Source organism: Mangifera indica, chromosome 11 (assembly GCF_011075055.1).
Source record: "Mangifera indica cultivar Alphonso chromosome 11, CATAS_Mindica_2.1, whole genome shotgun sequence".
Classification (NCBI taxonomy): Eukaryota; Viridiplantae; Streptophyta; class Magnoliopsida; order Sapindales; family Anacardiaceae; genus Mangifera; species Mangifera indica.
Genome location: NC_058147.1, coordinates 3,313,229 through 3,339,055, shown reverse-complemented (window position 1 = coordinate 3,339,055; position 25,827 = coordinate 3,313,229). Strand labels below are relative to the sequence as shown.

The 25,827-nt window shown below is 34.1% G+C and overlaps 5 protein-coding genes and 1 pseudogene across 8 annotated transcripts; all 6 read right to left on the bottom strand.

Annotated features, from left to right (window-relative positions):
• Positions 1-1,209: 1,209 nt before the first annotated feature.
• LOC123229245 (cytochrome P450 81Q32-like) lies at positions 1,210-6,236 on the bottom strand. 2 transcript variants are annotated; one of them, XM_044654906.1, is made up of 3 exons: positions 5,109-6,236; positions 3,606-3,671; positions 1,210-2,049 (listed from the first exon to the last, which is right to left on the bottom strand). In XM_044654906.1, the coding sequence occupies exons 1-3, from the start codon at positions 6,000-6,002 to the stop codon at positions 1,417-1,419; spliced, it is 1,593 nt and encodes a 530-aa protein (XP_044510841.1). In that variant the 5' UTR covers positions 6,003-6,236; the 3' UTR covers positions 1,210-1,416. The 2 variants fall into 2 exon arrangements, with proteins under 2 accessions (XP_044510841.1, XP_044510842.1); XM_044654907.1 differs by lacking the exon at positions 3,606-3,671 and having other exon boundaries at positions 5,109-6,226.
• Positions 6,237-7,799: 1,563 nt separating this feature from the next.
• On the bottom strand, positions 7,800-9,601 carry LOC123229630 (annotated as a pseudogene).
• LOC123229768 (cytochrome P450 81Q32-like) lies at positions 9,447-13,678 on the bottom strand. Its single transcript, XM_044655710.1, has 2 exons — positions 12,598-13,678; positions 9,447-10,242 (listed from the first exon to the last, which is right to left on the bottom strand). Exons 1-2 carry the CDS (start codon positions 13,486-13,488, stop codon positions 9,610-9,612), a joined length of 1,524 nt encoding a protein of 507 aa, XP_044511645.1. The 5' UTR covers positions 13,489-13,678; the 3' UTR covers positions 9,447-9,609.
• A 1,663-nt stretch (positions 13,679-15,341) lies between these two features.
• On the bottom strand, positions 15,342-17,413 carry LOC123229769 (cytochrome P450 81Q32-like). The gene is made up of 2 exons (XM_044655712.1): positions 16,396-17,413; positions 15,342-16,154 (listed from the first exon to the last, which is right to left on the bottom strand). Exons 1-2 carry the CDS (start codon positions 17,284-17,286, stop codon positions 15,534-15,536), a joined length of 1,512 nt encoding a protein of 503 aa, XP_044511647.1. The 5' UTR covers positions 17,287-17,413; the 3' UTR covers positions 15,342-15,533.
• Positions 17,414-20,361: 2,948 nt separating this feature from the next.
• LOC123228530 (cytochrome P450 81Q32-like) lies at positions 20,362-22,479 on the bottom strand. The gene is made up of 2 exons (XM_044653930.1): positions 21,201-22,479; positions 20,362-21,096 (listed from the first exon to the last, which is right to left on the bottom strand). The coding sequence occupies exons 1-2, from the start codon at positions 22,095-22,097 to the stop codon at positions 20,476-20,478; spliced, it is 1,518 nt and encodes a 505-aa protein (XP_044509865.1). The 5' UTR covers positions 22,098-22,479; the 3' UTR covers positions 20,362-20,475.
• A 93-nt stretch (positions 22,480-22,572) lies between these two features.
• On the bottom strand, positions 22,573-25,569 carry LOC123228532 (E3 ubiquitin-protein ligase APD2-like). Of its 3 annotated transcripts, none has more exons than XM_044653932.1 (7): positions 25,371-25,567; positions 25,065-25,291; positions 24,873-24,969; positions 24,706-24,783; positions 23,506-23,726; positions 23,059-23,423; positions 22,573-22,973 (listed from the first exon to the last, which is right to left on the bottom strand). In XM_044653932.1, exons 1-7 carry the CDS (start codon positions 25,465-25,467, stop codon positions 22,895-22,897), a joined length of 1,164 nt encoding a protein of 387 aa, XP_044509867.1. In that variant the 5' UTR covers positions 25,468-25,567; the 3' UTR covers positions 22,573-22,894. The 3 variants fall into 3 exon arrangements, with proteins under 3 accessions (XP_044509867.1, XP_044509869.1, XP_044509868.1); XM_044653934.1 differs by having other exon boundaries at positions 25,367-25,506; XM_044653933.1 differs by lacking the exon at positions 24,706-24,783 and having other exon boundaries at positions 25,371-25,569.
• Between the last annotated feature and the right edge of the window lie 258 nt (positions 25,570-25,827).

The window sequence follows — 25,827 nt, the reverse complement described above, 5'->3', positions numbered from 1 at the left end:
ATAGTAAAACTCCTTTTTAACCAAACTAATGGAATGAAACCCAAAAAATGGCAAGTCGCTTTTAAGTAATTAGTTACAAAGTAAAGACCAAACACATTCTCTATATATGAATCAATTTGGTATGCATGTAGAAGTCACTCACCCAAGGAAGTCAACCTATTAGATTACATTTCTCTCTTATCTCATGTCTATTTAGACAAGCAATAAGTGTAGTTTTATTCGAAGCTCTCATTTCTATTCTATATACAAAAATATCTGTTTGTAATGAAATCGACTCTCACCTCTCACCTTTGATCCTTCTTTCATTCTTTAGAGGGGAGTCAGTCGTCATGGAAAAAGCATAACATATTTCCATTCGTGGACCCAAGTCAACGTGCATGTCATATACGATGGAATGAGATAGATCCCATTCTAACCCCTACCTGACTGCTCAATACCAACCATTAGAGTTGAGGAAGATTTAGAAAACTCCCCCAGGGGATGCTTGCTAAGCCTTTTATGTGAATAAAAGGTTCGAATAGTTAAGAGGAAAATTAAGGCTTGTTATTAATTACGAGTCCCTAAACTGGTTCTTGTCAGATGTTAAGTTCCCTCTACCCAAGAAAGAATTCCTTTTTGGCTACTTGTCCAATGCAAGGATCTTCTCCAAGTTCGACCTCAAGGCAGACTTTTGGCAATTAGGAATCAAGATCGAAGACAAATACAAGACAGGGTTCTGTATCCCACAAGCCTATTACAATTGGATCCTACCAAATCAACATGAAATTAAAAAAGTTTAAATTTAAAATTGAATTTGAATGTAACATATAAAAGAATATGACTTTACTTTTGGTTATATAAATAATGGATTATACAAAAGTAAAGGGGGGAAAATGACTCTAGAAGACTCATAATAATTTTTATATAATAATTATCAATATCTTGTTGGAATTCTTCCCAAATATATCAACAACATGTTATACACGTTAAAAACTTCATTGTGTTTAATTCTTTCACATGGAATCATACATTTGTTATCATTACTTGTGCTAATCTTTTTACATAATGGATATAGAATTATCTTATCATTATTAATTTCTCGCACTTGACCTAACCATATGTCCATATTGTTGGTCTACAAAATTTTACATCAATACAATCCATATTATTTTTGCAACACTTCTTGTTATTACAGATGAGAAGAAAAATAAAATAGATGACCAAGAGACATTTTTATAATCATATGCTTTCTTTTAATAACTAAGGTTTGATATCATTAACTATCACAACATAATTGTTGCAAGTTTCATTCTTAGTAAAATTTAACATAGTTTCATCTCTTAAACATGAAGCTGAAAGGGAGAACTATTAACATTGATGTATAACAACATCTCTTCCCTGTTATAGTAATGACCTCAGCTACTATCATCTGACTTCTTAAGTTAAATTAGATAGCTGTGAAAGAAGGTTGAGCATGCCAGGACGGGGGCTACATTTAGCCTGTAAAGGGTGGGCCTTGGGCAAAGTGAGAGCACTTCTTTCGGTCATGTCCACCATATCCTTATTGGGTCTCTCCCAATCAAAGCATTGAATAAGTGAGCCCAAAGCCAACCCAACCATGCGCAACGCCAATCCTTCGCCGGGGCAGCTTCTCCTCCCTACCCCAAAAGGCATGAACTTGAACCCATCCCGCACTCCTTCAAAGCCTTCAAACCTCTCAGGCCTAAACTTGGTAGAATCCTCCCAAATTGTTGGGTCACGTTGAATGGCCCATAAATTTACCAATAGCATTGTGCCACGTGGTATGCGATAACCTCCAACCTTGCATTCTTCTGATGATTGATGCGGTACCAGTAATGGCCCTGCTGGGTACAACCGTAAAGTCTCATTTATGATACAACGAAGATAGGGAAGTTTAACCAAATTAGATTCGTCGACAAAGTGATCAGAGCCAATTTGATTGTCTATTTCTGCTTGTGCCTTTCTCAAAACATCCGGGGTGTTTAAAAGGAGAGACATTGCCCACTCCATTGTTCTAGCTGACGTATCCGACCCTGCTATTAATATCACCTGTAATAGGGTAAGAAAAAGTAAATTGAAAGAAATAAGAACCATTCATTTTCCGTCTTGAAAGAGAGTTTTTCTTGTTGATTTTGGCTGAAATCATTGGCCAAATTGGTATAAAGAGACAGTCTCTATTGATACACCATAGGAAATCCTATCTCAAAAGTATCAACAGGATGAAGGTTCTGACTTCAATTTTAAGATTAATATATATTATAATTAAAAAAAAAAAAGGGCTCATCGTCAAAATCAGAATATGAAGTATGGGTAATTGTAAAAAAAAAAAAAAAATTGTAACAAAGACTTGTGTGTTTGAATCTAGTAAATTATCCACAATTTATTGGGATGTTGAAATATTTTGTAACATCCGAATTCAGGTGTGTCAGTAAACTCCACTTCCAAAATTATCCCTAGAGTTGATTTTATAACTTGCTATGTAAAGAAATTGCAAAAGAATTATAGAAAACTACTAAATGAGCAATATTTTTCAAAGGGGGTAAAATGGTCATTTTATAAAGATTCAAGGGACAAAGTGGGAATTAAAATTGAAGGGCACACTTGAAATTATATGGTGGTGCTACGGGTTTTTGGTAATTAACTAAGGATAAAATAGTAATTTATGGAAAATGTTAAGGGCAAAATGGTCCAAAAGGCTTATAAATTATATAATCTATTCATCTTCTTCCTTATTGCCGAGAACTCCATTATTTTTTAGCTAAACTTTTTCCCTTAACCAAAATTCATCCAAAAACCTAGCTAAATCACCTAATTTCCGGAGGCCCTAGTTATAAAAAGTGTAGATCTGTCAATTCTGATCAGTTCTAAGGTAAAAAATTTAATTTTTAAGATATGTGAAATTTGGGAGTTTGATGGATGATTATATTTTTGGTTGATTAAGGTTGCCAAGAAAAAAAAAAGAAGGTGAATAAGCTTAAATCACCTATTTGGCAAAGAAAAGATAAGAATTTCATACTTTACATACTTGAAGTAAATTTGAGTTAGGTTATTTAAATAACCTTTACTTATATCAGTGTGTAAGGTATTAGAATTAAGGTGATTTATGCTTAAAAGGATAAAGAAATTCATTAGGATTCATGATGTAATTTTTGGCCATAAGGGTAAAAAGGTAAATTTTGGCCATAAGGGCAAAAATGTCATTTTATGCGATATAGGTTAATGTTGCTTAATTATGTGCATGTTATGTGAAATAACCCTTATATTAAGCCTATATTGTATAATTGAAATTAATTTGAGGCATGATATATATATATATATATATATATATATATATATATATATATATATAAATGCATGAGAAAATAATATGATGTTTGAGAAGGAATGAAAAGAATAAGGGAAAATAACAAATGCGCATATTTCATATTATGGTTATATATGCATACATGAGGAATCATAACATATGCATGATTTAGAAAAAAATAAAGAAAGAGGAAAAATATTTTCTAAATCATGCATGCTTTCAGAAAATGGAAAACAAGTGTTTTGGTTTTATAATTACTCATATGATACAGGAAAACAGAAAACATACTAAAAATCCTTACACGCCAGCTGTACTGTGTGGACAGCAAATAAAATAATCGGTTGTACTGTGTGGACAACCAGCTGTACTGTGTGGACAGCAAAGAACAAATATCAGTTGTACTATGTGGACAACAAAGAAAAATATCAGCTGTACTGTGTGGATAGCAAAAGAAAAATATTAGCTGTACTGTGTAGACAGCAAAAGAAAAATATCAGCTGTACTGTGTGGACAGCAAAAAAAAAAAATATGCGTGTAAGAGAGAATTATACTTTGTATGGTGACTGCAAGTACTGTCATATGTAGTCTAGACCAGTCAATGAGCAAGAGAGAGAAACAAATTAGTAAATATTTTATGAAAGTCATTTGCATTAAAATTATGCATACAAGCCTGTGTGGCTGATAAAAAGTTGAGAAAGATGTACGCTCAGAAAATAGAAATGTCATATCACTCATACATGCATAAATCATAATGAGTGAATCATATCTGTATAATAAGGAAAGAAATAAATGTGTGAAAGAAAAGAATGATGATACGTGTTAAATGCGTGTTCTGTGTCAATTATTTTGTTATAAATAGTTCAGACACGCTGAGTATGAAAAAGATTAGAAAAGATTAATACTGGTATAAAATGCTTTAAGTGTTGAGTATGATTTTCTTACTGAGCCATAGTCGCTCACTCCGTTTAATTTAATATTTTACAGGTAAAGAAATGCAGCAGAGGTTCCCGGGGAGCACTAATGAGACATGAGACTAAGGGAGGAAGACACCATATTTTTATTGATATATATATGTTTTGATGTATATGTGAATATATGTCTATATATATATATATTTGATGTAGATATTGGTGGATATGTATATATATATATACAGCTAGTTATGAAAATTGATTATAAAGTTTCTGTGGGTGATAATTTTTATAATTGTTATTATTATGTATTTATTTTATTAATTGTGATTAAGTTGATGAAAATCCAGTCGATTGGTAGGACTCGTTTGTGTGAATTGCAAATTGGGAGTGTTATAGGGCATAATTAAAAAGAAAAAAAAAATATTCCCCGGGCCCTCTAAAATAGGGGAACTCATGCCGTTTTTCTGTAACACACCCAATGGTTAGGAGAAGTTACATATTTACAGTAATTTTTTTTTACTAAGAGAAGACTTTACCTATATTTAATGAATAAATAAATTTAAAACATATAACTATTATATTAGAAAGGTTAAATTTTACCAAAATTTTATCTAAAACTCATTCTAATTCATTCAAGTGTTGATTCAAATCTCTAATATTATCTATATTTTGATACATAATTAAATTCTATAATTTTTAATTATGTAACAAAATAAAAATAAAATTAGAGAATTGGATTAACACTTTTATAACTTAGAATTGATATTATAACTCACTTTATGGTATATGCGTATGAAAAAAAATTGAGCATATTTGTATACGGGGAAACAAATTATGGTGAAAATTTCAATTTGCTTGATTTATTTTTTTATGAAGGGTAAAGATCTTACCAGCATAAGGCTTCTGATAATCTCATCAGTATAGTACTCAGGATCAGATTCTTGCAAACACAGCAGCGCTTCTATCATCGACTTCCTTCTCTGTCCATCCAAATTTTTATTTTTATACTCATCATCACTACCCATTTTTGTTTTATGCTCTTCTATTAAACTTTGCATAAACTTCTCTCTCTTCTCCTGCAAAGTTAGCATTCTCTTCTCCGTTTTCCCGTATCCAGTCCACCTTATAACTGGCAAAAAGTCCACTAAATTTGAGGCACCACCCAATTGAGAAGTTTCAGCCACAATCTCTCGAAACTCCTCTGACTCGGCCCCCATCACTTTTTCACCGTAGTAACTCTTCCCGCCTACCATCCTCATTATTACATTCAGAGTCAGCTCAAAGAAGGCAGTTTTCATATCCACTATCTGATTTTGATTTCTATACAGCCTACGAATTAACGATCTGATTTCATCTATGCGAACAGAAGAGAGTTGTTGCAGACGATTAGTGGATAAGATCTCCAGGGAAGCGATCCTCCTGAGGTTCCGCCAGTGGTCCCCATATGGAGCCCATACGAGGCTGGTGTAATTGCAGCCCATGTGTTTTCCTGCGAGTAGATCCGGTCGGTTGGCGAAAGCGATATCATTTTTGGTAAAACATTCTTCGGCAGCGGACGGGGAGGACACAAGGAAGACACGGCGAGAGCCGAATTTCAGAAGAAGTACGGGGCCGTGACGGGCTGAGATTTTGGCGAGAGATTGATGTAGAGGTTTCTTAAGGAGGTGAAGGTGACCTATGATGGGTAAAGTTGGGAAAGGAGTTGGAGGGAGGTTCTTGATCTTGTTAAGGAAGTGATTTGCAACAACCCAGAAGACAGTTAAGAGAAGTATATGCAAAATCATGGCGTCCGAAAAAGCTTAAACACAGAAGTCTTTCTTCACGGAATTTTGGAACCTGCAATTGAGTGGGGGTTAGAAAAAGTTGGGTTAAAGACTTGACTATATAGGCTTACAGTTTGACAACTGTACAGTACTCAATAGTTGATAATGCAAGAAGAACGTCTCCTTTTTAGCGATAAAATTACATTGAAAATAATTTATTTTATGTATTTGATTTTCCATATCTTAATGAACGAACCAAAGGGTGAAAATATATTTAATAAAACTGAATGGATAAAATGTTATTTATTTTTAATAAATATCAGAATTTATACCCATTTTTTTCCTATTAAATGCATTTATGGTGAGAATTAACTAATCTCACGTGTAATGTTTTTTTTCCTTTAAAAAGTCTATACGCATCTTTAAAAAGTCTGTACAGAATTTGGACAATCCAAACCCTTACCTAGAGGAGAATTGTATGGTAATGACACCAGTCAGCAAATCACCATGGCATGTGAAGTTGGATCCAGGTGTGAAATTCACTCATGCCCAAGTTGTTTGTTTATAGTGATATAATATAATTCTATCATCAGGTGATGACAATAATGCCCATGAGTTGTACGCTTTTGAAGGCAGGTGTAGAGGCAGTATCTGGTAAAGGCTTTACTTGGGAAATCAAAGGTACAAAATTATTAAAACTATTAGTCATGTCATGTGATTATAATCCAAATATATATACCTAATTTTATTATAAATTATATATAGAAGAAACTTGTAGTAATCAACTTTTAGAATTTGTTGTTTATGATTATTCGTGTTCAAATTCAATTTCAAATTGACTTAGTCAAATTTAAATTAAAGATTTGATTTATTTTTATAAATAAGATAAGTTTGAATCAATTTAAAATTTTGAATTTGAACCGATTCAAATCAAATCTAAAATTGAATTGTTTTTAGTCAAGTTTGAGTCATAACTTGTCAATCTCAAATTGAAACTTGTTTAGATTCTGTACAGATTGAATGTGCCTTTATAGCCTTTAATAAAATATAAAGAGATTAAATTAATAGATGTGAGACATAAAGAGTCACTTATTTCAACACAGAATCCTTCCAATGGTCATGCGAGGGCGATTGGCAAAGATGATGTCGTTTTTGGTCAAACATTCTTCTGCTGCTGAAGCTGAGGAGACTACGATAACTTTGCGAGACCCGAATTGGAGGAAGACTATAGGACCGTGCTGTTTGGAGATTCTGTATAGATTTTGGTGAATAGGTTTCTTCAAGAGGTAGAAATGGCCTATGATGGGAAGGCAAAGATAAGGACTTGGTGGGAGGTTCTGGAATTTATTAAGGAAGTGCTTCGCGATTACAAAAAAAGCTACAAACACAGGAAAGCACAAGCCCCAGAAGCCCATAGATCCTTCTATCTCCAGGAGAGGAGACTCTGGCTGTGCTCTGTTTCTGGATGCAAGAACAGTTTTTTACCACTGATTATTAGATCAAACCAAATAACCAAACAAACATTCTTTGCACCAACCAGTTAATGAGCCTTCAAATATAAGAATACCTTAATTGGTACAACACATGATAAGATAAGGATACCAAGCAAATTACGTATATTTATTTTAAAAATATAAATATTTTTATATTTATATATATCATTAAATAAATAAATTATTTTAAATTAATAATAAAATCATATTAAATCATATGAAAATACATACATACATATATATATATATATAAAATTACTCAAAGATATTATTTAAGCATGATAATTGAGACTAGCACGCCCACATGGCATCTATTATATGAGGATCCAATGAACTAGAGTTGAAAATGCCCTAAATAAAAAATAATGGGTAGGTAAGACTACCCTGGTTTACGTTTGAGAAAGAAGTTTAAGCATGATAGGACGGGCGTGGCATTTAGCAATCAGTGGTTGGGCCCTTGGCAAAGTGAGACCAGTCCCCTCTCTCATGTCAATCATCTGCTCACTAGGCCTTTCCCATTCAAAACACTGAATCAGTGAACCCACTGTTAACCCGATCATTTTCAAACCCAACCCTTCTCCAGGACACCCCCTCCTCCCTGACCCAAATGGCATCAGTCTGAGTCCATCTCTTCCCCCCTCTACCCCCTCAAATCTTTCTGGCTTAAACTTTCTCGGATCCACCCAAATTTTCGAATCATTTTGTATTGCCCACAAATTAACCAATAACATTGTGCCACGTGGTACATGGAAACCCCCTACTTTGCAATCATCTGATGACTCGTGTGGTATTAGTAAGGGACTGCCGGATACATGCGCAAGGCCTCATTTATGATGTTGCGAAGGTATGGAAGGTGGACTAAATCAGCTTCCTCAAGCAAGCGGCCATGTCCCACGTAGTTGTCTATTCCTGCTCGGGCCTTCTTCAGGACTTCTGGATGGTTTAGCAAAAGGGAAAATGTCCACTCCAAAGTATTGGATGTAGTTTCTGTTCCGGCTAGCAACAGAAACTACACAGATACAATACTAAAAATTACACTAGGGAAGGAGTAATAATGATTTTTATATTCCAGGAATAAGTAATACAACGTACATTTATATTAAATATATAAATAAATATATAATAATGTGAATTATCATATGTTTGAATATTATTTTATTTGTAATTTAGAATCATTCAATCATTAAATATATATTTATTTATATATTCAAAATAATTATACTGTAACTTTATTGTTAAAGAATAAATTGCAGAATCAATAGAAAACTTACAAGCATGAGGCCATTGATGATCTCGTCTTTGTAGTACTCGGGATTTGCTTATTGCAGCGTCAGTAAAAACTCAACCGGGGTTTTTGTCTTTTCATCAGGACTATAAGTGCCCGTTTTTTTTCTCGTATCTTCTATTAATTTTTGCATGAATTCATCTCTCTTCCTGCAACACTCCATCATCCTTTTCTCTATCTCTCCAGATTTAATCCACGGCAAGTGATCTCCTATATTGGTCATGGTACTAACCTTATAAGTCTCCGCTTGGATGTCCTTAAACCTCTTTGCTTCCTCTAAATTTGTCACGTCCTCACCATAATATCGTTTACCAGCGATCATCCTCATCATGACGTTCACTGTCAGCTCCTTAAGCATAGTCTGAAGGTCAACAGATTGATTTTGTTTATGAAAAAGCTTGCGGACCAATAATCTTATTTCATCCACACGTATACTGTATAACGCCTGGAGGCGAGTAGCGGACAAGATTTCAAGGGTCGCAATTCGTCTAAGGTTTCGCCAGTGATCACCATAGGGAGCCCTAACGAGACTAGTGAAGTTGTAGCTCAAATGTTTCCCGATGAGCAAGCGACACTTTTTATAATCATATGCTTTCTTTTAATATTAATAGAATATTAAAAATAAAATAGATGACCAAGAGACATTTTTATAATCATATGCTTTCTTTTAATAACTAAGGTTTGATATCATTAAATATCACAACATAATTGTTGCAAGTTTCATTCTTAGTAAAATTTAACATAGTTTCATCTCTTAAATATGAACTAAACGGGAGAACTATTAACATTGATGTCTAGCAACATTTCTTTCCTGTTATAGTAATGACCTCAGCTACTATCATCTGACTTCTTAAGTTAAATTAGATAAGTGTGAAATAAGGTCGAGCATGCCAAGACGGGGGCTACATTTAGCCTGTAAAGGGTGGGCCTTGGGCAAATTGAGAGCACTTCCTTCGGTCATGTCCACCATATCCTTATTGGGTCTCTCCCAATCAAAGCATTGAATAAGTGAGCCCAAAGCCAACCCAACCATGCGCAACGCCAGTCCCTCGCCGGGGCAGCTTCTCCTTCCTACCCCAAAAGGCATGAACTTGAACCCATCCCGCACTCCTTCAAAGCCTTCAAACCTCTCAGGCCTAAACTTGGTAGGATCCTCCCAAATTGTTGGGTCACGTTGAATGGCCCATAAATTTACCAATAGCATTGTGCCACGTGGTATGCGATAACCTCCAACTTTGCATTCTTCTGATAATTGATGTGGCACCAGTAATGGCCCTGCTGGGTACAACCGTAAAGTCTCATTGATGATACAATGAAGATAAGGAAGTTTAACCAAATCAGATTCATCGACAAAGTGATTAGAGCCAATTTGATTGTCTATTTCTGCTTGTGCCTTTCTCAAAACATCTGGGTTGTTTAGAAGGAGAGACATTGCCCACTCCATTGTTCCAGCTGACGTATCCGACCCTGCTATTAATATCACCTGTAATAGGGTAAGAAAAAGTAAATTGAAAGAAATAAGACCCATTCATTTTCCGTCTTGAAAGAGAGTTTTTCTTGTTGATTTTGGCTGAAATCATTGGCCAAATTGGTATAAAGAGACAGTCTCTATAGATACACCATAGCAAATCCTATCTTTAAAGTATTAATAGGACACAGATTCTGACTTCAATTTTAAGATTAATATATATTATAATTTTAAAAAAACAAAAAAGCTCATCGTCAAAATCAGAATAGGAAGTATGGGTACTTGTAAAAAAAAAAATTTTGTAACAAAGACTTGTGTGCTTGAATCTAGTAAATTATCCACAATTTATTAATTTTTTTTTTAATAAGAGAAGACTTTACCTATATTTATTGGATAGATAAATTTGAGATATAATGATCAGACTTACAACCATTATATTAGGAAAGTTAAAGTTTCACAAACATAACAAAAACTCGAACTTAGATTTTTATTTTAAAAGTTTTAATACTCTACTAATTTTATTAACCTTTAGTGTCAAAATTTTCTGTAATTTGTTTCCGCCTAAATAAATATACTCACATATTTTCTCATTATACATATATACCACAAAATAAATTATAGGGAAATTTTAAAAAAATGGCCAAAATACCCTCCTATTAAGCAAAAATGCCCAAAATCACTATTTTCAAGCAAAAATACCCAAATTCACTATTCCTAAGCAAAAAATACCAAAATTACCCTTCCCCTCATTTATTTAACTCTCTCACTCATTATGGGGGTTAAATGTAATATTAGATAAATATAGAGGGTTTTTGGATATTTGATATTGTAACAAGTCTGCTATTACATGACAAATTTCCGAAAAACCTGTTGTGTTCTAAGAAATCTCCATTGGCTCTCCAATATTGTAAAAAATCTATTTTACCCCCCTAACCCACGGTCAATGTCTGCTGACCGTGGGAGAAATCGTTTGACCGTGGGAAACACTGTTCCCACAGTCAAACTACCGATCCTTTGCAGCCATTTTCGGCCAAAATTTGGTTGTTTCGACCTTCGATTTTCATATAAATCAAATCTACACGTTGTATAACACAAAACCCCTCAATCAATTCAATAAAAACAACCAAGAATTAAAACATTTTAAGCATTGTTCAAGTCGAAACCCTAAAATTTCAAACCGTAAAATCTCAATCAAATCTCAATAATATGAATAATAACTTGATTTAAATAAGATTACGGGAAATATACTAACCTTATTTGTCATTTGCCGTTGCCGGAAAGCAAGAAAATTGGCGAAAATCTAATTGGGAAGTTTCGAACCGTGGGATGAGCATGGGAGAATGGAAAACCCACGGTCACGCAGTAAATTTCAGAAAAACCTATCGTGGGCTAAGGACTCTCCCCTACACCCCAATATTTTGAAAAAGCTATTTTACCCCCCTAACCCACGGTCAATGTCTGCTGGCCGTGGGAGAAATCGTTTGACCATGGGAAACACTGTTCTCACGGTCGGACTGCCAATCCTTTGACAGCCATTTTCGGCCAAATTTTGGTTGTTTCGATCTCCGATTTTCACATAAATCAAATCTACACGTTGTATAACACAAAACCCCTCAATCAATTCAACGAAAACAACCAAGAATCAAAACATTTTAAGCATTGTTCAAATCGAAACCCTAAAATTTCAAACCTCAAAATCTCAATCAAATCTCAATAATATGAGCAATAACTTGATTCAAATAAGATTACGGGAGATATACTAACCTTCTTTGCCATTTGCGGTTGTCGGAAAGCAAGAAAATCGGCGAAAATTTGGTCGACCGTGGGATGACCGTGGGAAAGTGGGAAATTTTGAATTTTCTTTGAATTTGCACAGTGAAATAACCGTGGGAAGTAAGGAAATTTGCTGTGTTTATATATGGGGGCAGTTTCGTCATTTCACAAAACCTAGGCATTTTTGGTTAAACCTAAATATTTTGGGTAATTTCGCTTAAACCCCCTAAATTTTGGCTATTTTATATAATTTCCCTAAATTATAATACCAAGTTTAGCCTCATTTGCAACCTTTAAAACACAAGCTTGAGTCAGCTTTACAACTCAAAAATTACAGTTGTTTTACCAAAATTTATCTAAAACTCATTCTAATTCATACAAGTGTTAATTCAAATCTCTAATATTATCTATATTTTGTTACACAATTAAATTCTAAAATTTTTAATTATGTAATAAAATTAGAGAATTGATATTATAACTCACTTTATGGTAAATGCGTATGAAAAAAAATTGAGCATATTTGTATACGGGGAAACAAATTATGGTGAAAATTTCAATTTGCTTGATTTATTTTTTTATGAAGGATAAAGATCTTACCAGCATAAGGCTTCTGATCATCTCATCAGTATAGTACTCAGGATCAGATTCTTGCAAACACAGCAGCACTTCTATCATCGACTTCCTTCTTTGTCCATCCAAATTTTTATTTTTATACTCATCACTACGCATTTTTGTTTTATGCTCTTCTATTAAACTTTGCATAAACTTCTCTCTCTTCTCCTGCAAAGTTAGCAATCTCTTCTCCGTTCCCCCGTATCCAGTCCACCTTAAAACTGGCAAAAAGTCCACTAAATTTGAGGCACCCACCAATCGAAAAGTTTCAGCCACAATCTCTCGAAACTCCTCTGACTCGGCCCCCATAACTTTTTCACCGTAGTAACTCTTCCCGCCTACCATCCTCATTATTACATTCAGAGTCAGCTCAAAGAAGGCAGTTTTCATATCCACTATCTGATTTTGATTTCTATAAAGCCTACGAATTAACGATCTGATTTCATCTATGCGAACGGAAGAGAGTTGTTGCAGACGATTAGTGGATAAGACCTCCAGGGAAGCGATCTTCCTGAGGTTCCGCCAGTGGTCCCCATATGGAGCCCATACGAGGCTGGTGTAATTGTAGCCCATGTGTTTTCCTGCGAGTAGATCCGGTCGGTTGGCGAAAGCGATATCATTTTTGGTAAAACATTCTTCGGCAGCGGACGGGGAGGACACAAGGAAGACACTGCGAGAGCCGAATTTCAGGAGAAGTACGGGGCCATGACGGGCTGAGATTTTGGAGAGAGATTGATATAGAGGTTTCTTAAGGAGGTGAAGGTGACCTATGATGGGTAAAGTTGGGAAAGGAGTTGGAGGGAGGTTCTTGATCTTGTTAAGGAAGTGATTTGCAACAACCCAGAAGACAGTTAAGAGAAGTATATGCAAAATCATGGCGTCTGAAAAAGCTTAAAGACAGAAGTCTTTCTTCACGGAATTTTGGAACCTGCAATTGAGTGGGGGTTAGAAAAAGTTGGGTTAAAGACTTGACTATATAGGCTTACAGTTTGACAACTGTACAGTACTCAATAGTTGATAATGCAAGAAGAACGTCTCCTTTTTAGCGATAAAATTACATTGAAAATAATTTATTTTAGGTATTTGATTTTCCATATCTTAATTTATACTTTTTTTTCTCTAATTAAATGCATTTATGGTGACAGTTAACTAATCTCACGTGTAAAGTTTTTCTTCCTTTAAAAAGTCTATACGCATCTTTGAAATAATTGAGTGATCATAATTATTTGGGCTGATTCTAATAAAAAGAAATTTCCCCAACAATTATTCAATGCCTTGAAATTTACCATGCAACAAAATTATTCAATTTGAAGTTTGGGGCGGGTTAGATATGGCGAAAGGTTAGTTGCCGTGGAAAACGGACAAAGACACATCAAGAGTCAAGACAAAAGAGCAAGTCCACCTCGAGTTGGCATAGTGAGCTAAAATTCAACATAGCGAATAGGCCAAAAGACTTATTCTCAGCCATGTTTTGATTTTTTTCTAAAATCTTATCGAAAATTTTTGTAAACCCAAATTACCGCACATCAGACGTTGAAATTGATGAAAATCGTTTGTTAAAACGGTAATAAAGTAGATTTTGTCTGATTTGCAAACGAGTTTAAACAAATAAAATATTATTAATTTAAACTACAAATTGCAACAGATTTAATGAAGTTGGCGGATTTCCTTTTGCGACACGTGGAGAGAGCGTTCCACATCATCTGAAGTTATGACGTGCTGACGACTTTAAGCGGCGATTTATGAAAAACGAAGGCGTGGGCCGTGGCAGACTGGTTGATTGGGCATGCGTGCTGCTGAAAGTCAAAGCAGTACGCTTTTGAAAAATTGCGGGTCAATGTTTTAGGGACACGCAGATCCATTTGAGATGATGTAGCCAATGAAGTCTCAACACGTGGAGCGTTCTGTGATCATTTGACCAAGATAATTGAAAAATTTAGAAGCAAAAATTTTTTATACTCATTACTAACAAATGAGAAAGCGCCATGTGAATGAATGGTAAACAAAAATTAAAAAAAAAAAAAGAAAGCAAGTCCGTTGGCCTTTCATTTGCCTTCTATTGCCTTCTAAGACAGTTTTGCTCTGTTTTTCGATTGTAAATTTGTGAAACAGCCACCGGCAACAGGGATGGCGATAACGATGATAACAATAATGATGATACCTTAAACAACATATAAAAACTCTCCAATATAGTTTGTTTGCTCTATGGACAGTTTACAAGAGCTTCAAAAACAGCTGACAACAGTAACGATTTGATTGTGCGGGTAGTTTTAGTAACGATGGTAGTTGGATTTCATGTTGCATTCTGATTTTCTGCTTTAGTTGGATTTCTAGCACACCTCTCCATGAAGAGTTCCATGCATGCATTGGACAAGTTCAGTATGAAACTGTAAATTATGCAGCTTATATGCAACCTAACATGATTCATCAATATGCAATTCAATCCAAATCTTCATACAATCAAACAATTAGGCCATATATTAAACCTAAAAATCAAATTTTACTCTTCTGTAATTCAAATTGATTATTTTTTTAAATTATATTTCTTTTTCTAATCCGCTCTAACAATACAAAATTTGAGGATAAAATAGTCATTATAATTGGTAATTTAAACTGATTTAATAAATTAATAATTAAAATTTGAAGGTATTTCGACCATTTTAGTTGAGAAGGATAAAATAGTTATTATAATTAAAAGGGTATTTTGATTATTTTAAATGATCAAAGGGTAAAATAATTATTTAAACTATAAAAACTATTAATTTTCAATACATCCATATTATCAACAACATTTCTTGTTGTTATTACAATTATTAAAACTGAACATATTTCATCAGTTAACTTCTCTTCATTGATGTAGTAAATTAATTCAGATGACTATCAAGTAATAATCATCATTAAGTTTCTTAAGCTAAATTAAATCACAGTTGTGAAAGAAGATTGAGCACGGTTGGACGTAGGCTACATTTAGCCTGTAAAGAGTGGACCTTGGGCAAGCTGAGTCCAGTTCCTTCAGTCATGTCAACCAAATCCTTATTGGGCCTCTCCCAATCAAAGCATTGAATAAGCGTGCCCAAAGCCAACCCAACCATGCGCAACGCCAGTCCCTCACCGGGGCACCTTCTCCGTCCTGCCCCAAAAGGCATTAACTTGAACCCATCCCGCACTCCTTCAAAGCCTTCAAACCTCTCAGGCCTAAACTGGGTAGGATCCTCCCAAATTGTTGGGTCATGCTGGATAGCCCATAAATTAACCAATAGCATTGTGCTTTGTGGAATGCGGTAACCCCCAACCATGCATTCTTCTGATGATTGATGAGGTACTAGTAACGGCCCTGCTGGGTACAACCGTAAAGTCTCATTTATAATACAACGAAGGTAAGGAAGCTTAGCCAAATCAGATTCGTCAACCAAGTGATCAGAACCAATTTGATTATCTATTTCGGTTTGTGCCATTCTCAAAACCTCTGGATTGTTTAGAAGGAGAGACATTGCCCACTCCATCGTTCCAGCTGAGGTATCAGATCCTGCTATTAATATCACCTGTAAAAGGATGATAAGTAAATTGAAAGAAATAACGAATAGAAATTAAGTTTCTTTGACAGATTGTTTAGAAAAAGTGACCCATTGTCACTTAAAATTTCTACACATAGTTTTACACGTAAAAACAAAAATAAACTCTTCGTCAAAATCAGAATCTGCATGTCTGCTGGAATCTAGTAAATTATCCACAATAAAGACATAGATGAGTCGTTATTTATTTATTTAAGGGTATAGATCTTACCAGCATAAGGCTTCTGATAGTCTCATCAGTATAGTACCCAGGATCAGATTCTTGCAAACACAACAGCACTTCTATCATCGACTTTCTTCTCTGTCCATCCAAAATTTTATTTTTATACTCATCACTACCCATTTTTGTTTTATGCTCTTCTATTAAACTTTGCATAAACTTCTCTCTCTTCTCATGCAAAGCCACCAGTCTCTTCTCCGTCCCTCCATATCCAATCCACCTTAAAACTGGAAAAAAGTCCGCTAAATTTGAGGCACCACCCAACCGAAAAGTTTCAGCCACAATCTCTCGAAACTCCTCTGACTCGGCTCCCTTCACTTTTTCACCGTAGTAACTCTTCCCGCATACCATCCTCATTATTACATTCAGAGTCAACTCAAAGAAAACAGTTTTCATATCCACTATCTGATTTTGATTTTTATAGAGCATATGAATTAATGATCTGATCTCATCTACGCGCACAAAGGAGAGTTCTTGCAGACGATTAGTGGATAAGATCTCATGGGAAGAGATCTTCCTGAGGTTTCGCCAGTGGTTCCCATATGGAGCCCATGAGAGGCTGGTGTAATTGTAGCCCATGTATTTTCCGGCAAGTAGATCTGGTCGGTTGGCGAAAGCGATATCGTTTTTGGTAAAACATTCTTCGGCGGCGGATGGGGAGGACACAAGGAGGACACGGCGAGAGCTGAATTTCAGGAGAAGTATGGGGCCGTGACGGGCTGAGATTTTGGAGAGAGATCGATGAAGAGGTTTCTTGAGGAGGTAAAGGTGGCCTATGATGGGTAAAGTTGGGAAAGGAGTCGGGGGGAGGTTTTTGATCTTGTTAAGGAAGTGATTTACTGCTACCCAGAAGATAATTAAGAGAAATATATGCAAAATCATGGCGCCTGAAACTACTACTTTTTGGAAGCAATGGTGGTGCTTTAAGCTTGAAGACAGAAGTCTCCGTTCACGGAATTTTAGAACCTGGAACGGAGTGACGATTACCAAAAAAAGACATGATTGTTATATAGACTCAAAATTTGACAAAAGTATTCAGTGGGTTGGTAACGTCTGGGTAAATTACATTGAAATAATTCATGAATACAATTTTTTTTTTTTTTTTTTTTTTTTTTTTTTGTATATAGTCAAATATAGATACATAAGATCATTAGGCTAGATAACGTTAGTAAGAGTAGTTGTGTATATAATTTTATGTGTAAATAATAATATGTTATTATATAATTAAATAATTAAAAATTAAAAAAAATAACACTCAATCACATAATAACATATCATTATTTATATATAAAGTTATACACAAAAATTGTACATATAATTTTATTATAACTTTAAATTAAAGACAAAAGAAATTCTATCACATAATTTCAAGAATAGTTGCGGTTTCATTGTTTTATGTAAGAAAAAAAGGTTTAAATTGTCTAATTCAGTAGTTATAGGATTAATCATTAACCCGAGATTTTATTTATTTAGATAATTTTTTTATTAAAAATATTTAATTTTATAATAATACATTATTTATATATACATAATATTATTACTAACAAACAAATATAAATGTAAAGAAAAAATAACTATTTTTCGTTTTAAATTTGAAAAATGTAATTTTTCGACAATTAATAAAAAATCAAATTTTGATAACTAAAGAGTATTTTTATTAGTTTATAAAATATATAAATATTATATAATTAATCTCACTTACATGTCTAAAGTATAAATAAAGTGCAAATTTTCTCACAAACTTTAAAATTTATCATTTAAACTCTTTATCTTTGATTAAAGAAAAGAAATCAAAACATTACCATAACTTTAACCAATCTCAAAATTTGTAATTCATCGATCATTATTAAAATTAAAGTTAGAATCATATTAAAATCCTAATAGAATAATATGACATCATTAAAATTATACTATATGAGATTTTGATTAAATTTACTTCATTTTGATGTAATTTTAATTATCAGTAATTACTTTTTCATCATTGATAAGTATTCCAAGTTTTAAAATATAATTTTATATAAATTTGGGATAAAAATATATTTAATAAATATTAAAAGTTATGAAATGTATTTTTTTAAAGCGTGTTTATTCAAAAAAATAATTAATTAATTTTATTAATAGTATTTGACATATTACCCAAAAATATCATTTTTCAGCGTTAAAATGCTAAAATGACACATCAGTGTTACCAGCTGAAATTACAGATTAATGTTACCAACCATAAATTCATGTGTTTTATAATATTAAAAATGTTAATAAATAATTCATTAAATGTTTCCAAGAAACATGTGAAATAAAAAGGATAAATTTCACAAAATTTTAATAAAATAATATTATATATAAATAATAATATATTATCATATAATTAGATATTTAAAAATTAAAAATAAAATAATATTTAATTATATAAGAACATATTATTATTCATATGTAAAAATTATATATAATATTATTGATTTTAATATCATATATTATAACATGTATAGCTTATTCTTACCATCTTCAAATATATACACATTTTTCAAAAGTGAGATAAGTTAAAAGTATCCTAATGTTTACTATTGTGTGAGATAAATTAAATGAAAAGAAAATAAGAATAAGAAGAAATTTTTATTATTATTCGGCTTGAAGTTTGGGGCGGCGTAGAGATAGTGGAGGATTAAGTTGCCGTAGAAAATGGACAAAGATACGTAAAGACAAATTAACAAGTCCACCTTAACATTTTTCATTAAACAAAGAGTTGGCCTAGAAGAACATTCTTAGGTGCTATAAATTAATGAAAATACGAACGGTCTTTGTCCCACCATTGATCTTTTTATCGGTGTAATCTTGTTGGATGAAAAATGAACAGAGAGATAAAAACAACTCATTACCTTTGTCTAATCAACCAATTGATATTAATTTGTTTAAATTTAAATTGTTCTTTAGCTATAAACATAACAAAAATAGTAAAAAGTTTATCAATCGATGAGTTTAATCAATTTGTCATATTTGTAATTGAAAAACGATGACATATCATTATTTAAGATACGGAAGAGAGCATCGACAAATAAGAGATTGGTTGAAGAATGTCATTAAAAAAGAAAAGAATAAATGAAACTCTAAAGAGAAAAAGATAACCATTTAAATTTTTAAGTTAGAAAAATTGTTAGTTTTTTAGACTATGAAAAAAAATATAAAAATTTTAATTTTTTTAATAATATTAGTTAAATAATAATTTTACTTTTTATAATTAATAATAAGTTTTAATAAAAATAACATAAAAAATGAGTATTTAAAATTTTAAAACTTTATAAATATATATTTGTCTTTGCATTATCTTTCGGTGGGAAATAGTCCATTACCCTAGTATGATTTCTCCAACCCCACTTACCATTTGTTTATTCTCAAGAAAATCACTTCTACCCCACTTGTCAATCTTTATTCTTAACAAAATCACTTGTGTCTGTCGGCAGAATCTGAAGTGCCAAACAGGGCATCATGTGCAACATTGACATTTTAATTGATTTATCTTCGCAACAACACATCCTAATAACAGAGTCAACCAAATTCTCGCACTTTGGTTTGGTGTAAAGCATAAGATGGAATGTTATTTTTATTCATTCTTTTTTATGGATTTAAATCATATGCTTATCAAGTAATAATCATCATCAAGCTTCTTAAGCTAAATTAAATCATAGCTTTGAAAGAAGTTTAAGCATGGTTGGACCCAGGCGACATTAAACCTGTAAAGAGTGGGTCCTGGGCAAGATGAGTCTAGTTTTTTCGGTCATAGTGAGCCTGAAACCAACCCAACCAATTGTTGGGTCATGTTGTATGGCCTATAAATTCACCAATAGCATTGTGTTGCATGGAATGCGGTAACCTCCAACCATGCTTTCCTCAAATGATTGACGCGGTATCGGTATTGACCCTGTTAGGTAGAATCGTAAAGTCTCATTAATGGTGCAGTGAAGATAAGGAAACATAGCCTAGTCAGTCTCATTCCTTGTGACTTATACATTGTGTCTTAAAAATATGACAATTTTATTGGAAAAAGAACATTGCATACGCAAGCGCATACGAGAGCGTTTAGAGTTGGTGGAGGAGTTCGGTCATAACTGGGCGTGGCCTGCACATTGCAAACAGAGGTTGAGCTTTGGGCATTGTAAGCCCACCGCCTTCACTCATGTCCACCATCTCCTCACCAACTCTCTTCCACTCAAAGCACTGGATCAGCGTTCCCAACGCCAACCCAATAATCCTCATGGCCAATCCCTCCCCAGGACACCCCCTTCTCCCGGCTCCAAATGGCAACAACATGTACTTGCCTATTTCCTCTTCCGGCCTCTGAAATCTCTCTGGCTTGAATTTTGACGGCTCTTCCCATAAGTTAGGGTCATTCTGAATTAACCACATGTTCACCAATAACATTGTGCCACGTGGGACATGAAAACCTCCTATACTGCACTCTTCTGATGACTCGTGTGGTACTAGCACTGGAGCAACTGGGTACATCCGGAGGGTCTCTTTCAAAATGCCATTGACATATGGAAGTGTGGCCATATCTGATTCTTCGATTAACCTTCTTTGCCCCACGTTTGTGTCAATTTCTGCCTGTGCTTGTAGAATGGTCTTTGGATTGTTTAGCAAATTTGACAGTGCCCATTCCATAGTCCCAGCTGAAGTATCAGTTCCTGCTGATAACATGACCTGAAAACATAATCATGCCATTTGCTTGTTAATGTTCATGGGGAATTCACAATTTAACCCAAAAAAAAAAAGAAGTATATGCTTCAGTTCATAGAGATTTTTACTTGCATCATGCCTCTGATAACATGATCTGTATAGTATTCAGGCTCATTTTCTTGCAGTGACAACAGCACATTGATCATGGTCTTACTCCCATCTGGAGAAGCAAAATCATTCCTCATTCGTCGGTGTTCTTCAATCAAATCCTGCATGAACTTGTCTCGTTTTCCCTGCAATATCACTAAACTCTTTTCAACATTATTCAATCCAACCCACTTCAAAAAGGGTATAAAATCTACAATATTAGTAGCCCCACTCAAGCGAAAGGTCTCTGTCACAATTTCTTTGAATTTTTTAGCTTCCTCCAAGTCAGCCATATTCTCTTCGTAAAATCTTTTGCCAGCAATCATCCTCATCATAACATTCAGGGTCATCTCAAAAAACATGGATTTCATGTCTACAATCTGATATTGTCCACCGTTTGAGCCTTTAAAAAGCCTTTTACACAATAGCCTGACCTCGTCTAGACGGATGCCAGAAAACATCTGAAGACGATTAGATGACAAGATTTCGACTGAAGCTATGCGTCTTAAGTTGCGCCAATGGTGACCATATGAGGCCCAAACAAGGGTGGTGTAATCATAACCAAGGTGCTTCCCTGCCAGGAATCGAGGGCGGTTGGCAAAAATGATGTCGTTTTTGGTAAAGCATTCCTCTGCAGCAGAAGGGGAAGACACAAGAACTGCTGGGCGAGATCCCAGCCTGATAAACAGAATTGGACTATATCGGGCCGAAAGTTTGGCCAGGGTTCGATGAAGAGGTTTCTTTAAAAGGTAGAGATGGCCTACTATGGGAAGGGACAGGGCAGGACTTGGTGGGAGGTTTCTCTTAATTTGGAGGACGTATTTTGGAAGGAAATACAAGAGCAAGAGAAACAAGCCGTAATAGAAAAGGATATCCATGGAAAATTTGATGTTATCAACTGAGCTCTAGTTTTATCAACAATAATCATGTAATCTATATAGAGCAAGAAACTGTACTAGAAAACGGATTCCCTTTGGACGGATTTTTATTCTTTCACTCATAAATCCATCCAAATCACACACTAATGTGCCGACAAATCTGAGTGCAGAGGCTTGGGATAATTAGACAAGCACCTGGGATTCTTCTGGCCGGACGTATTGACACTAATTAAATGCAGAAAATATAAACAGTGCTGATAGAGTGCCTTCTATTCTTCATAAGGAATCTCACCTGTGCGATATTTATTATGTTGCCTCTGTACTAAGCGTTTGTAACTTTCAATATCTGATGATTTTCGCTGAGAGCGAAATTGGGTTCATTCATTTATTGCTTTAATCTTGATTGTTCTCAAAATAATCCTATGACTTCAAAGTTTTAGATATTCTGGAAGCTGACCTTGGCAACACCATAACAGGTTTCAAAGAACCTGATTTTCAGGTTTCCATTCTGAAGGGAAAATTTATTCTACTAGTGCAAAAAAATATGAATTACAGGTTAATTTCTCTGGATGGGATTGAAACCTCTTCAGAATTGGAATACACATCGGACAAATTACAATCTTCTCCGATATCAAATTGGTGACCATTTCACAAAGATAAGTAATAAGACCATGAATACCCTTTTGTCAGTTTCATGAACACTCAACCTATCCTGGAAAAAAAAAATCCTATACCCTCAACATTCATTAATTTTCTTCTCAAACACAATCACACAAATTGCCTAGCTCATTTTAGCTCTACGGGCTAAATAGTCTTCTAATTTTGTGAATAAGCCTGCGACATATTGGACACATCTTGCTATCCTCCTCCATAATCCTGCAACAAGAACACAATGTTAAAATCTCTGAAAATTTTATTTCAAAAGAGAACATGCATGATGGTGCTCTTTCTGCACATATACCTCTGAGCACAGTTATAGCAAGTTGCACAGTGTCCACATGGGACAAAGAAGCAATTACGTTGGTCATCGTAGCAAATAACACATAATTTGGCATCATACAGATCCTCTGAAGAGCTGCTAGATGATCCTGAATCATCATCTTCCTCATTTGTTCCATATGTGTGTTGAACTGTTTTCTCAGGTATTATAGGGTCAGTCTCAGATACTTCCCTTGTAGCTGAATCTACCAAGCTATCCTCACCATCACAGGCTCCGAGGTATTTCAATACTAGAAAAATAATGATTATGATAAATCCTAAAATTGCTATGTAGGTTAACACACGAGCGACAAAAGAGAGCTCAATGTACCATCCATCTAGATCCCCCTGCAGTAAATTTTGTTGATTTAGATCTAAGTTTCAGGAAAATTGAGCAAATTACAAAGTGGGGAAAAAAAATGGGGCTTACATTGCTGGGAGTTGTTAGTATGACATAATGAGTATTGGGAAACAAGAGCTGGAGCCGGCAGGATCCCTTTAATGTTGAACAGACGTTCTTTGCTTTCGTTAGGTCATACATTTTGGAGGTAACGTTTACAGTCATTGTCATTAATATGCTTTTGTGATTCATGTTGATGACACCAATATAATACCTGTCATCTTCTTCAATACTGTATTTAGCAGCTTTACCTGAAAATTATGCATCAGATAAAGTCAAAATTGTAAAGGATAGTTTCAATCATTGAATACCGACCAAAACTATACTAAATTAGAGATGAAATTCAATGCAATCAAGTAGTCTATCAGTTCGAAGAAAATAACTTTTTGAGGTGGTTCAATTTACTACTTGAAAGCTTACATTTATCGTTATATCATTGATATGAACAATATCGACTGTTTTGTGTATCTGATTGTAAAGTATAGCTCTTCATGTATGATAATGAAGTAAGATTACATACATCTAGCTAATATATATATTAATTTCTAATACAATAATGAATCTAAACATTTATTTTAATTGCTCTTCCTTGAAAATGACATATTGTCTATTGAATAAAAAATTATTGTTATCCTATATGGATACAAGATGTAATATGACTATAAATTGAGTTGAATATGAAAGCGAAATCATGTTAAGTTTCACTTTTTCCACTAGCTATAAATATAAGGTTTTTCATCCTTATGTTTGGTTGATTTGTAGGTAAATAATATAACTAGTAATTAACTAGGTAACTTTTCACTCCCTCGATGACATATGTATGAATTTGACTAAGGGGGCATAACATTGATAATCAAGGTCATAGCTAAGCACGACCTTTTTCCTCTAGCAATTATATTATCGATCAAAGTTTGTTCAGAAATAACTAAATGTGCAAAGAAAAGTTTTGGAATTCAATTATAGAATGCTTTTGAACACTGTGCTAGGAAAACGCTCGTAGCTCAATGGATAGAGCATCTGTTTCCTAAGCAGAAGGTCATAGACTCGACCCCTATTTGGCGCAACAATTATTAAATTTTCAGTAAAAATTGTTTTTAATTTTTGTATAAAGATTTAAATTATTTGTGTTGTTTATATTAATTTTTAATTTAATCATACAAATAAATATATGTAATATAAAGTTCATATTTCTTAAACTAAAAAAAAAGAAACGTAAAAACAGAATCATACCAGTTATTGTGTCAGTGAGGGTAAGGGATTCTGAGGAAGTAGTGAGTTTAGGCAGCAATGTTTGGAATTTTCGTTCTCCTAATGAATCATGTATACATCTGTTATACTGTAAAATTCGTAAGAGAAAAATATATTTACTAGATTTCTAAGGAACTATACTCACTTACCCTTAACCATAACCACTTGGAATTGATTCGAACTTTTACTCTGAATTTCCAATCTCATATGGATCCTGGAACCTTTGTTCAGCCACAGAGAAAACCCCTAAAAATGCAGATCTAACTGTATCAATTCTCAAATATTGGGCAAATGCAAAGCAATAAATTTTTTTTTCAATAGACATAAATCAGAAATGTCACCTTGCGGCCGTAAGATCCAATGATCAAAAAATTTGAAACGCTCCAATTTGTTTCAAAGCTCAATTCAGGCATCTCAGAAAACCCATAAAGAAGAACACCTTTCTTGTCATCATCTCTCACTTCAATCTGCTTAACGAACACAGAGCTTGCTTTCATCAATCTTGATGAGCTGGGTCCAAGCACCATGCGACAATCTCCATAGTAGCCATACTTTAGACTCAAAGTAACTGCAAAAGGAGGAGGTAAAAATGCATTGAAAGATCAATTCAAGAGAAATTGGATGAGAATATCACAGATTATACATGCCACAAATCCATAGGGTCAAAGGGGCTATCAAACGTGCTGAGCTCTCTCGCCACCGCTGCTGATGCCTAATAGGAGGAGCAAGAACTGGCCTGAACATGGCTGGTAATATGTCTTTGGGCAGAAAGAGATGTAACGGGAAGAATTAAAAGTTTAAGAGGAGGAATTGAGAGAGAAGACTAGTAGGTTATTAGAGGTACTTAACCATAAGTTCGACAAGTAGTTACTATTCTTGGGAGTGGCGGGGAATTGAATGGCTGGTTTTTGAACGTTAGGTGTAACTTATAAGTTGTGTAGGATTACCAAAAATACTTCAAAGTTCTGGGCTTTTTTTTTTTCCTTCTTATTTGCCCCAAAAATAAATTTGAAATAAAAATAAATAACAACACCCAACAACAGTCTCTGTAATTCAGATTAGATAAGGTAGTGGGTTATATTGGGCCAAATCCAATAGATAATA

What these genes read in the sequence shown, in the direction of transcription:
- LOC123229245 (XM_044654906.1), bottom strand. Translation starts at nt 6,002, where the DNA reads ATGATTTTGCATATACTTCTCTTAACTGTCTTCTGGGTTGTTGCAAAT. An exon ending in TTATCAGAAGCCTTATGCTG is followed by an intron (nt 3,672 to 5,108) that starts GTAAGATCTTTA and finishes CTGTCCACACAG; the next exon opens with TACAGCTGGTTGTCCACACA. An exon ending in CCACACAGTACAGCTGGCGT is followed by an intron (nt 2,050 to 3,605) that starts GTAAGGATTTTT and finishes ACCCTATTACAG; the next exon opens with GTGATATTAATAGCAGGGTC.
- LOC123228532 (XM_044653932.1), bottom strand. Translation starts at nt 25,467, where the DNA reads ATGTTCAGGCCAGTTCTTGCTCCTCCTATTAGGCATCAGCAGCGGTGG. An exon ending in TTTGACCCTATGGATTTGTG is followed by an intron (nt 25,292 to 25,370) that starts GCATGTATAATC and finishes CTCCTTTTGCAG; the next exon opens with TTACTTTGAGTCTAAAGTAT. An exon ending in CCTCACTGACACAATAACTG is followed by an intron (nt 23,727 to 24,705) that starts GTATGATTCTGT and finishes CATAATTTTCAG; the next exon opens with GTAAAGCTGCTAAATACAGT.
- LOC123229769 (XM_044655712.1), bottom strand. Translation starts at nt 17,286, where the DNA reads ATGATTTTGCATATATTTCTCTTAATTATCTTCTGGGTAGCAGTAAAT. An exon ending in CTATCAGAAGCCTTATGCTG is followed by an intron (nt 16,155 to 16,395) that starts GTAAGATCTATA and finishes ATCCTTTTACAG; the next exon opens with GTGATATTAATAGCAGGATC.
- LOC123229768 (XM_044655710.1), bottom strand. Translation starts at nt 13,488, where the DNA reads ATGATTTTGCATATACTTCTCTTAACTGTCTTCTGGGTTGTTGCAAAT. An exon ending in TGATCAGAAGCCTTATGCTG is followed by an intron (nt 10,243 to 12,597) that starts GTAAGATCTTTA and finishes ACCCTATTACAG; the next exon opens with GTGATATTAATAGCAGGGTC.
- LOC123228530 (XM_044653930.1), bottom strand. Translation starts at nt 22,097, where the DNA reads ATGGATATCCTTTTCTATTACGGCTTGTTTCTCTTGCTCTTGTATTTC. An exon ending in TTATCAGAGGCATGATGCAA is followed by an intron (nt 21,097 to 21,200) that starts GTAAAAATCTCT and finishes TTATGTTTTCAG; the next exon opens with GTCATGTTATCAGCAGGAAC.